This window comes from Hyperolius riggenbachi, chromosome 7 (genome assembly GCF_040937935.1).
Source record: "Hyperolius riggenbachi isolate aHypRig1 chromosome 7, aHypRig1.pri, whole genome shotgun sequence".
NCBI lineage: Eukaryota > Metazoa > Chordata > Amphibia > Anura > Hyperoliidae > Hyperolius > Hyperolius riggenbachi.
Window position 1 is genome coordinate 227,611,644 of NC_090652.1, and position 12,244 is coordinate 227,623,887.

General features: G+C 41.1%; 1 protein-coding gene across 1 annotated transcript in view; it reads left to right on the forward strand.

Moving 5' to 3' along the window:
• The window catches only part of LRRFIP1 (LRR binding FLII interacting protein 1), a 217,465-nt gene that overhangs the window by 186,899 nt on the left and 18,322 nt on the right, over positions 1–12,244 (forward strand). The window contains exons 22-23 of the mRNA XM_068245365.1: positions 3,558–3,607; positions 10,216–10,315. Coding sequence (XP_068101466.1) covers positions 3,558–3,607; positions 10,216–10,315 — 150 coding nt within the window. The remainder of the gene's footprint in view (positions 1–3,557; positions 3,608–10,215; positions 10,316–12,244) is intronic.

Sequence of the window (12,244 nt, forward strand, 5' to 3'; positions counted from 1 at the left end):
CTTTGCTGTGCTACGAGAAAGCTGCATTCATTACAGTAATGTGTACTACGATTTGAGATTTAGAGAAGAGCTGTTATGGGAAATGCACAAGTCAATCTGCAGTTACAAAAATGAACACTACAAGAATCCCGGCTATAGAGAACATGTCATTACAGTTATTCAAGTATACTTCAAGGTCTCTTTAGGAGCTGCTGAGCAAATGCTATTTTACATGACAAGCCATCAAGTAAATGTTGGGTGCTTTAGGGCTGATTCACACTATGGCCTGAAACACACCAGAGGAGTTTTTCTGAGCGTTTTGAGTTTTTAAATCTGCTGCTAATGTTAACCTATGTGTCTGTGCACACTGGAGCAATGGGGTTTTGTAAAAAACCCCATAGCATTACATTGGGAAGAGCTTTTAGAGGTTTCAAAACCTCTTCCCAATGTAATGCTATGGGGTTTTTTACAAAACCTCATTGCTCCAGTGTGCACAGACACATAGGATAACCTTAGCAGCAGATTTAAAAACTCAAAACGCTCAGAAAAACTCCTCTGGTGTGTTTCAGGCCTATGAGAGCTTTTGAAAGTGTAGCAGTCGGGCATAAAATCAAAAATCAATCCTTTATTTTTTTCTGGTACTAATAAGGATGCTAACCAGGCAATCCAAAAGATAAAATCACTATTACTTTCCTTGTTGATAAATGATCGTTCCCCAGTTTTCCTGACTCTTATTTAGTACACACAAAATTTGGTACACAAAAAGGATTTTCTCTTTTGTTTACTGTAGAAAAATCATTAAAATCAAAACATGGACAGTGCAATATGTATCTTATGGAAGTAGAGCAAGTATTTATCTACTTATATAAGTGGGGTTTTGTTTCTGAGATGATATGGCTGACAGCTCCTCTTAAAGCCAGAGATTTTAAAAGCTCTTGCTAATGCAATGCTATGGGGCATTTTTACAAAATCACATCGCTCCAGTGTGAACACACATATAGGATAACATTAGCAAGAGCTTTTAAAATCTCAAGCGCTTAGAAAAGCTCTTGTAGTGTGAACAAGCCCTTAAAGGAGTCATCAGGCAGTATGAAAGAAAATAAGTGCTACTTACCGGGGGCTTCCTCCAGCCCCAAGCTCCCAGCACGTCCCTCGCCGCAGCTCTCCCTGCAGCCGTTCGCCGCAGCTCCGTCCCGGTCCCCGGCGATGACGTCAGGGCGACCTCCAGGTCAGCCTGTACTGCGCCTGCGCGAGCGGTGCTGTCAATCACCGCCATGTGAGCCGGAGCGGACTGCGCAGGCGCAGAACTACTGAACAATCATGCAGACAAGATGTCTGACTATATTAGCTGCATGCTTGTTTCAGGAGGGTCATTTAGACACTACCGCAGCCCCAGACTGCCAGGCAACTGGTACTGTTTAAAAGGAAATAAAGATGGCAGCCTCCATATCCCTCTCACTTCAGGTGTCCTTTAAAGCAAACCTGAACTGAAAATAAAGAGTCAAAATAAACATACACACATCATACTTGCCTCCCGTTTAGTCTACTCATCAATTTCTTTCTCCTCTCCTGCATCCTATTTGTCCACTGTTGTCACTGGAATTCTCCGTCCTCCAGTTTGAAAATGGCCATTACCCCATAACGGCTTTCTAGTCAGCACACTGTTAAACTGTAACATCGCCCACTTGAGCCATAGGGAAACATGGACATTAACTGGCACATCAGTTGGCCTCTCAGCTATAACTGACAGCAACTGATATATTTCAGTTCTGACAAAATGTTATCAGAACTGGAAGGGATTGCTGTCAGAAGAAAATGGTGAGCTTCTGGGAGGAACTGATGGCAAGGTAACTATGTAATGTTCATTTGAAGTTACCTCATGTTTATGTCAAATAATTTTATTTAGTTCAGGTTCTCTTTAAGCTTCATATCCTTCCAAGGCGCCAACAGCCTTTACAAATGTCAATTCACTACATGGGTAAGGGCTTTGACTTCGAATAGGAAATTAAGACCTATTTTCAGTTTGGACACCAGAAACCCCATTCTAAGGTGCTTGTAACATGCACTTTAAAGGATATGGATATGCCTGATTGTGGCAAGATGTCAAGACCAAACAACCCATCTAAAGGTCCACTAAAGGTTCAAATCTCGGCTCTGCCTGTTCAGCAAGCCAGCACCTATTCAGTAGGAGACCTTAGGCAAGTCTCCCTAATATTGCTACTGCCTATAGAGCGCGTCCTAGTGACTGCAGTTCTGGTGCTTTGAGTCCGCCAGGAGAAAAGCGTGATCTAAATGCTATTTGTCTTGTCATTAATGATCACTTCCTGCTCCAACCCCTGCATTTGAGACACTGATGAGGGAGGGAAAAAAGACTTGGACACTTTGAGCCAGTCTGTTATGTTGGCACCGGGATGCTCTGGACAAGGGTGGTGCTTCCAGGTGTGACTGAGTGAGCACCATACTTGATTACAACCGGGCAATGAGACAAGGGTTGGGAGTGTTAATACCCCATTGACACACTAACCATCCCGTTACCTCAACTCAAAGAAGAACTTAAACCCTGGATTGAACTTCATCCCAATCAGTAGTTGATACCTCCTTTCTACCTAGAAAGATCTGCAGATCAGATGTTTTTAGATCGGATCTCCTCTATTTAAACTAGTTCCATGCTTGTTTCTACCGTGAATCACAAATTACTGAAGCCAAATGATCAACATCAGCTGAAGTATTGTAACAACAATTTTAGAAAGTGGGCAAGCAGTGTGTATCATTCAGATGTAGCGCCTTCTTTGTAGTGATTGTAGTATATAAAATAAGGCTGCCGAGAGCCATGTAAGCATCTAATGCCTCTGGACAGAGTTCAACTGCTCCCTTCCCATCCACTTAACCAAAGCCCCGCCCCCACCAGACCATATTTATTGGAGCAGAGTATGGACTATGTGAGGGGGGGGGGGGGGAAGGAATGATTTCTGTGGATGCATTTCCATAAAGTCCAGAGGCAGCAGAACCTGATTGAATTATCTGCAATGCGTTCAATGAACACTGCGGAGAAGTGAAGTGCTGCTTTTAAGTCTAGAGAATAGATTTTAGTGTAGGTTTGCTTTAAAATAAGCCTTTCTGAAAAGCAGTTATATAAGTATCTTATTGTCACTATTTTATCTGAAGTATTTTATTTTTTCCAGTTTGTACATATATTAGTTGCTCTAGTGTTTAGGGTGCTTGTGGCAGCTAAACCTTATCATACCTTTGCCACAGTCCAAAAACTGACAGATTTCCCTCTTTTTAAAGATCCAACCCAGATGCACGAGCTCTGCTTCTGCCCTGTACTTGGACTTGTTTTATATTACCATGTTTATCACCACCACTAGAATTTAGAGGATGCACATTAAAACAAATGCATGTAATCCGAATTGGTCCTGCTCACCCCACATTAATCTGCATGTTTAGTTTCCAGCGAGACTTTACTAGATTCATGATGTCTTTCAACTTTTTAGCTAAAATAATTTCCGTCTCACCTTCCCTCTCTTCCTCCATCTTCTCTTTCCTCTGACTTCCCTTCTGACCTTTTCCTCTTGAAGAAATCAGGATGAAGAAGCTGATAGATGAAAGGGAATCCTTTTTGGAGCAGGTAATACAAGAAATTAGATGCAATTCACAGTAACTGGATTTATGATAAAAATGTATTGCTTTCCATATTGCCATATATCTCAGCAGATGCTAGTCAGTCTTTCAAAAGGCCACATTAGTTGCTAGTTCTAAACCATAAACGAGAGTAAAAATGCTGGCACTACAGTGAGTGAGCACTATTGGTGTTGAGGAAAGTTGCAATCGGGACGTCTATGCAAACTAGTGTGCTCCAGGTGTAACCATAGAAGTTATAGGAAAACATCTGGCAACAGGAATGAGGACAAAAGTACGCTTGGCACTGCTGGTTTCGAGAATTTGCCCACATTTAATGAATGATACAGCCTCTGAGGAACACTTGTCAGAGTGAAACTGCAGTCAGGTTTGTTCCTCTTGCCATGTGCCCACTGCCGACCTGTCTACCTGCTTAACCTATCACGACCTAACCATTGTGTTACACTGTTATGGACTTTCATTAAATGTGGGCAAATGCTTGAAGTTGGCAGTGTAAAATGTACTTTTGTCCTCACTCGTGTTTTAGTTGGTCCCAAATACATTGAATGGTCACTTCACACAGAACTGACATTTTAAGGTACAGGTGGAATTTGGTAGCCCAAGTCACTCATTGGCATGGCAGATTTTTTGGACACGCCTCCTTGCAGATTTTCTAAGTTTAGCGTTTCTTTAGTTCCGAGATTTCTTCATTTATAGATCTTCATTTTCCCCTCTTGTTTTGTGTCTTTAAGAAAAACACAATTACACCTCAATGCTATAAGGTCTCAAGGGCGGAGGTGTAATTGTATACCTTATAGGCTTTCATGAAACTGATGTCATGATTAATTCAGGTATTTTTACTGACTGGATATACAAAATTGCTAAAAATAATTTTTGAATAAATGCCTGGAGTTCAATTGTAAGTTCAAGGGCCGTGGGTTATATCTTTATAAAGGCCAAATGAGGTATAAAACAAATGACAGGAGTACTCGAGATGACAAGTTCAGCCTTGCCCTGCATGGCTTCCTTGCCAGCTTTGCAATTTTCCATAGTGTAGCGTTTTAAGGTCCTCATCGCCAAGGCACCTTTCATGCCAGAACAAGGATCACAGCTTTTCTTCTGATGCTGCTTGTCTCGCCTCCCCATAGATTGACAGTAGGTGGTAACCATGTGCGCTTCCCAGCATTAGTGGGTGGTAGCTAGGACTCTCAATGATCGAGGATCCACAGCTTTGACATTAAAAACTGGGAGATGAGGCCACAGAGAATAGCCGTGTTGAACAGTATGGTGTGTGCAGGGCAAGGCTTAACCGACATCACTAGTCTTGTCGTCTGTTTTTTTGTTTTGTTTTTTAATTCGATCCTTGGGCTTTAAACCAATATATGTTTCGGTACACCTACTGTGTTGCGAAGTTTTGTACCACTCCTAACAGTTAGGAAGTCTTGAGCTATGACCTGCTGTCCACAACCTACCGAATGTGTAGGTCCTTGCGGTAATTAGTGCTGTCAAACCCTATGGACGTCAGGTGGGTATGAATGGATCATAACTCCACTTATGAAAGTTCTCTGTTCTGCTTGTATCTGGGATTGGAGGGCTCTTTAAGTTCAAAGGAAGGAACTGCAAATGTCACACACTTGCTGGCCGGTTGTGGTAACTGTACTTAGTCTTAGTTTACTTACAAAGCATCAAAAGTGTTCTCAGTAATAAGCAAAAAGGATTCCACATCCAATAAGAAAATAAGATTGGGAATAAAACATGTATTTTACTTACCCGCTCGCCCTTAAAGTGAACCCAGGGTCAATATTAACTGAGGCGATAAACAAGTGCATCTATCCTCCTACACCTAAAAATAACTTTTTTAGATATCCCTTGGTTTTATTTTATGTTGTAAACATTTACATAGTAGATTTAATATTTTGTCCAATGGCAGTCCATAAAGTGCCCCAGAGCTAAAATGTATGAACTATTGATCCTTTGATTTTTTTTTGTTTTGTTTAAATCTATCCCCTTTTCTCAGAAGTTGTTCTCAGCAGAAAAAAATGTTTTATGGTTCCAATTGCTTGTCTGCGAGGGTTACACTATAATCTGACAAGGTTCAGTCAAGAGAGAAACTGTCACTTGCATGCCTGAAGGTTAAAGCAAATGTGTAGCAAATGTATTTGTCAGATACTTACCTCTGGATCACATAGAGCCTTCCCTGTGCTTTTGTTTGCGTTTCAATACCATCCCCGGTTTCAAATTTGCTGCCTCCAGGAGCTCTCGGAAGGAATTGGGAGCGCTTGCGTACCTGAATGTTTCCAAAGCCAGACAGCTCTGTACTGCGCATTCACACATGCACTCTTGCGCATGTAGAAAGCCGCCTGTCTTAGGAAGCACTCGGGGGACACAAGTGCTTCGACCTCCCAAGGATCCCTGAAGGTGTATTCAACCAGGGGGTCAAATACCTGCAACAGGGTGACAGTGTTGGAATGAGGGGACCAGGAAGGGTCTATGAGATTCTTAGCCTTCCCTCTCTGTAGATGAGTATCCAACTTTTTTGTTTTCATTCCTTCAGTATCAGGGCCAGTGCACACCAAAAAGCACTAGCGTAAAAACCGCTTAACGCTTTTTGCAGTGATTTTTTTTTTTTTTTTTTTTTTTTGGCGATTCTAGGCATGTGCCTAGCGATTTTCTAAGCATTGCCTATTTTTGGTGCGTTTTGGTGTAGTTTTATATTTTGTTGCAGTAGAGCTGTAACTGTACAACTTCTGTAACAAAATAGCTTTGAAAATCGCTCTGATTAGCGCTTCTCAGAGCGATTTTCCACTTTCCTATACTTAACATTGAGGCTGAATCGTCTCAGAAATCAGCAAAAATGCTGCAGGACCCACGTTTGTGTTCGGGGAAAAAAAGTACATCGCTCTGGTGTGCTCCATCCCATTCATATACATTAGCCAAGTGATTTTTGAAGCACAAGTGTTCAGCTCAGAAGCGCTCTTGATGTGCACCAACCCTCACTTTAACTCTTAACACAGCTTATTTTATTTAAATTTGGCAGTGTACATACAAATGTTTGTCGTCATGTAGGTGGGTAGGTAGGCAGAGGTGAGGTAGGAGGGGTCAAGTGGCTCCATGTTGGGGCATGAGTGCAGCAGCAGGTTTCCAGAATAAATAACTTGGTCAAATGATATATTTTTCTTAAGGGAATTTCTCTGGTAGTCTGACCTGAAGTGCACTTTATCACGCTCCTGTGGCTGGGAGTGTTCTGTGCATGCACAGTTACCAGTCTTAAAGGACAACTGTAGGGAGAGATATAAGGAGGCTGCCCTATTTCTTCCTCCTTGAGAAATACCAGTTTCCTGGCAGCCCTGCTAATGTCTTTGGATGCAATAGTGTCTGAAAAACTCAAGAAACATGCATGCAGCTAATCTTGTCAGTTCCGACATTAATGTCGGAAACACCTGATATGCTGCATGCATGCCTGTTCAGGGTCTATGGCTAAAAGTATTAGAGACAGGATCAGTAGGACAACCATGCAACTGGTATTGCACAAAAGGAAAAAAAACATGGCAGCCTCCCTATAGTTGTCCTTTAATCTGCGCTTGCATAGAACACTCTATGCAATATGTTGGAGGTAAGTATGAAATGTGCACAGCAATGGCTGCTGTTAGTTTAACCTAAAATCTGGTCACTCAGCTCATAACGAAAATGAATGAATAGCTGGGGAGCCTGAGAGAACACCATACACAGCCAAAAACATTTGCCAAAGGGCCTCAAGGTTGCTTAGTGAGTTCTCATGTATACAAATGGTATTATACTGAAAGTCTAAAGTGCAACAGCTTCCATGTGGTGTTCTGAATGATGTAGAAAGCATGTCCATTCTTGGAGATATGGTACTACAGGGGGAGCAGAGCTACATTAGGAGGTGGCACTATAGGAGCAGGGAGACTGCTGGAAGGTATTATACCACAAAGGGACATGGTCATATTGGGGGGCTTACCACTACTGGCAAAGGACAGAGCTATATTGGGAGGGAGTGGCATTATTGCAGGTTTGTGGACTTTGCTTGCTGTTAAGGTGGCTACATGGTCTATGGGTGGGGATGGCAGTCGCAGTTGACAGAGGTAGAAGTTGTCATAGACTGGGTTTATGTTTCAGGAGCACTAAAAAATGTGCTGCCTCCTCCCAATCCTCCCTTATTATATCATGCAAGTGTGATGATTGGAAAGGGGAGAAGAGTCTGGGCAGCTTTTTCTTTCCAATACAATTGCACTGTCATCTCACTGGACAGCATTGTGGTGTCCTTTCCTTGCTTCACTGATATTCCAGGTTTGATGACCAACCAGGTCACTTTTTGTAAATTTCTGTGTCCTCCCATGTTTATGTGGGTTTCCTCTGGGCCTTTCTGATTTTCTCCCACATCCCAAAAACATACTGAGGCCTAGAACCCACTACAAATCGCAAAATGCAATCGCTAGCGTTTTTTATTCAGTTTTGTAAGAGATTTTATGAGCGTTTTCCGGCGCTTTTGGGAGAGATTTTAAAAAGTGTTAGCTTTTTGCCAGCGATTGTGTAGCGATTGGTGATTTTAATTCTGATTGGTCCTTTCAATGTATCAGAATTTTATTACAGCTTGCAATCGCACTCAAATCGCTATGTGTAGCGATTCATGAGTGATTTGCCAGCGCTTCAATACATTACATTGAAGCGCAAACGCTCCCAAAATGTTGCATGTCCTGCAATTGCGATTTAGCTAATCGCAATCGCTACTTTGGAATTTGATACATTTATTGACATTGGCAGAGCGTTTAGGGAAAGTGCTAGCGATTTAAAGCACTCCCTAAATACTCCAAAAATCGCTCTAGTGGGTTCCAGCCCTGAAAGGTTATAGAGTTCCTCAAATTTTGCCCTGGACTGTGATGGAGATGTAAGACTGTTAGAGGCATTAGATTGTGAGTTCCCATGAGGGGACAGTTTGTAACATTACTCACCTCTGGTTCACTTTAACATGTAACAGTTGCTATATAGTTGGAGCAGCATGATAGAGGCTAATACTTAAAGAGAAACTCCGACCAAGACTTAAACTTTATCCCAATCAGTAGCTGATACCCCCTTTTTACATGAGAAATCTATTCCTTTTCAAACAACAATCAGGGGGCGCTGTATGGCTGATATTGTGGTAAAACCACTCCCACAAAGAAATTCTGAGTACGTACTCTTGGCAGTTTCCTGTCTGTGAACCTTGCTGCATTGTGGGAAATAGCTGTTTACAGCTGTTTCCAACTGCCAAAAAAAACATGCAGCAGCTACATCACCTGCCAACAGTAAAAATGGCACCATGTAATGTCAGAATGTAAATCAGGGATTTAAAAGATTTTACAATGGACAAACACTGACTAAATAATTTATACATAATTATTGTAAAAATTAAGCACTTTTTTTTTGTATTACATTTTCACTGGAGTTCCTCTTTAAATGAACAAATGGCTGCATGTATACATAGATGAAACCTACATTTGTGGAAGCACACATTTTTCGTTTTATGCAGTTACTAATAAATAGTCTGCGTTGGTACTTAAAGAGACACTGAAGCGAAAAAAAAAAATGATATAGTGAATTGGTTGTGTACTATGAATAATTACTAGAAGATTAGCAGCAAAGAAAATATTCTCATATTTTTATTTTCAGGTATATAGTGTTTTTTCTAACATTGCATCATTCTATAATATGTGCAGATTACACAACACTCAGCATTCAAAATGATTCTATCAGAACAGTCTGTGAACTAATGACCTCTCCTCTGGCAGAGAAAAAGTAAGTAGTTCAATAACAGTTGAGATAATAAAAGTCAGATAACAGCCCTCTCCACGACTTTGAAAGTCGTAGAGCTTAATGGCTTGTTTGCATAGAGATAACTGGAGTTTCTTAACTCTTCCTGTACTGGAAACAATTAGACTGATGTATCTGATCTTAATGTTTTATTTCTTAGCTGTACTACACATACAAATCATAATATCATTTTTTTTTTTCGCTTCAGTGTCTCGTTAAGGAAAAACAAAACCGTTTACTGCAGTTAATAATAGTCATGCAGTATGAGCAAAAAATAAATATCTGCACAATACCATAAGGCCTGGTGCACACCAGAGGAGTTTTTCTGAGCGTTTTGAGTTTTTAAATCTGCTGCTAATGTTATCCTATGTGTCTGTGCACACTGGAGCAATGAGGTTTTGTAAAAACCCCATAACATTACATTGGGAAGAGCTTTTAGAGGTTTCAAAAGCTCTTCCCAATGTAATGCTATGGGGTTTTTTACAAAACCTCATTGCTCCAGTGTGCACAGACACATAGGATAACATTAGCAGCAGATTTAAAAACTCAAAACGCTCAGAAAAACTCCTCTGGTGTGCACCAGGCCTAAGAGTATGCTAGGACCCAAAAAATATTATAGATAGTAATTTAACAGTGCTGTAATAATAGCTGGTCTGATGTTCCTCAGAATCCTCACTAATTTACCCAATGTGATAAAAAGCCATACAGGAAAGTTTTCGGTTATACTTTAATACTGTAATGTGTTCTGTGCCTTGCTGTCAGTTCAAATACTGGGCATGATGTCCAAATTTATATGTTCTTTCACCTCAGATTAAGAGGCTAAAAAGCCAACTGGAAGATCGAAACCTGAGAAACCGAAGCCCTGAGAGCCAGGATGGTGAAGACATGGAGAATGGCACTGATGTGCAGAGTGAGCATCTTATGCCCACCTAAAAATTGTCTTATATTGTGAAGCAGTTAAAGTTGTAATTTTGTTTTTTTGTGGTTAAGGGCACCAGTTCACTAAAATTTTTTACATTAGTATATTATGAATGCTATGGATCAGGGTTTTCAGATAGGCCTATATCCTACAGGTGATTTCTTACTTTGTGACAGGATCACAAACAGGAATTCACCCGAATGAACGTCTATCTAGCACAGGGGTCAGGGACCTTTTTGGCTGAGAGAGCCATAAACGCCACATATTTTAAAATGTATTTGCGTGAGAGCCATACAATATATGTTTCAAACTGGGACAGTAGGGCTCATGTCCCTGTTGCCATGGTTATGTGTATACAGTTGATCCTCCGGGCAGAGGAAGTGTCAGACACGACTTCAGCTTCTCTTTGGTTTCAGCAACATCTGCAATTTCCCTGAGAGCCAGACAGGAGAAATACCGACTAACAGCTTGTACAATTAGCTAGCTAACTTGGGGGTTGATTCACTTTTTAGGCCGCGATCCCCACACTTTTGGCCCAATAGGCTGCCTGTCAAGTTAAAGGCAACCTATTGGGCCAATCAAAGTGGGACAATTGGAGCAGCAGTTTTGGGGGAAGCGCGAGTAAGTTAGTAGTGCATGCTACAGCAGTAACATGCCTACTTTGAAAATTTTACTTGCGCTGCCACACTAAGCTGTGCTGCTTGAGCAGTGTAGCTCAGTGAATCAAACCCTACTGATTTGTCTGTGAGCCCGATGTAGCCATCAAAAGAGCCGCATCTGGCTCCCGAGCCATAGGTTCCCTACCCCTGATCTAGCACAATGTCACTAGCAGCAGAGACCTGCGCTGGTCTATCGCTATCAGCAGGATGTTGGCGATATAGTGAAACATTGCTCTGCTCTCAGCAACGCTATGCAGGAAGACAGGGATGCTTTTGGTCAATTCCCTGGTGGCGATCCTGTTGGCGAGTGGGATATCTGTAGGACTTAGCTACACAGAAGGAACTTTATTTTAAAACGTACATATAATCTCATTGAAAAACACGCCAATGCGGTTATTGTGCAGCCCGAAGACCTTAATTGTATGTGATTTTGCATGTGTTTTCCAATATGCAGCAAAACGCATACAAATTCAGATAAGTGTGCTCCATGCCTAAAGGTGGCCACATGGCATAAAAAAAATTAAAATTCTTTTCAATTCAAGAATTATACTACTTTTTGCTCATTTACTGTAACATTTAAAAAATCTGACCAATGTACCACACACATGTTCAATGTGTTCACCAATTATGAAAGAAAACATTGAAAACTCTGAAAAAAATGCTTGGGTCCTGTACATGAAGAAATTGACAATCTACCCTTCCCCATTTAATTTTACATAAAAATTGTTGAGAAAAATCCACCACACTCTATCTTCTTCTTTTATTGAAAAAAAAATTGGAATTTCTCATTCAAATAAAAAGCTTTACATTTTTCTGTAAAATTTTGTTTTTTTTATAAAATCGGATAATTAGATGCAGCCTTAATTACCGTACACTTGGGTGCCAGTTCCTTGTGTACACAACCCCTCTGTGACTCAGCAGGTTCCTGTAAGGGCTGGTTCACACTCGGGAGCTTTTCATTGCTTTGCTGATCGCCGGCGATCTGAAAACCACCCATCAGCAGAGCGCTGTTACTAAAGTGTCCCTATGGGATCATTCTCACTGCAAATCCCAATTGTGTTGCATGCAGCGTCCTGGGGGCGATTGTGATGTTGTTCTCATTCTATTGAACAGAAATCACATCTCAAATTGTGGCAAAATCTCATAATTTCACAACGCAAAATCACCATTGCAAACATTTCGAGTGTGAACCAGCCCTACTGACAGCAGTTCAGGGTAGAAGTATATGTGACTAATCCTTCAACCTATGCACTAATGAAGG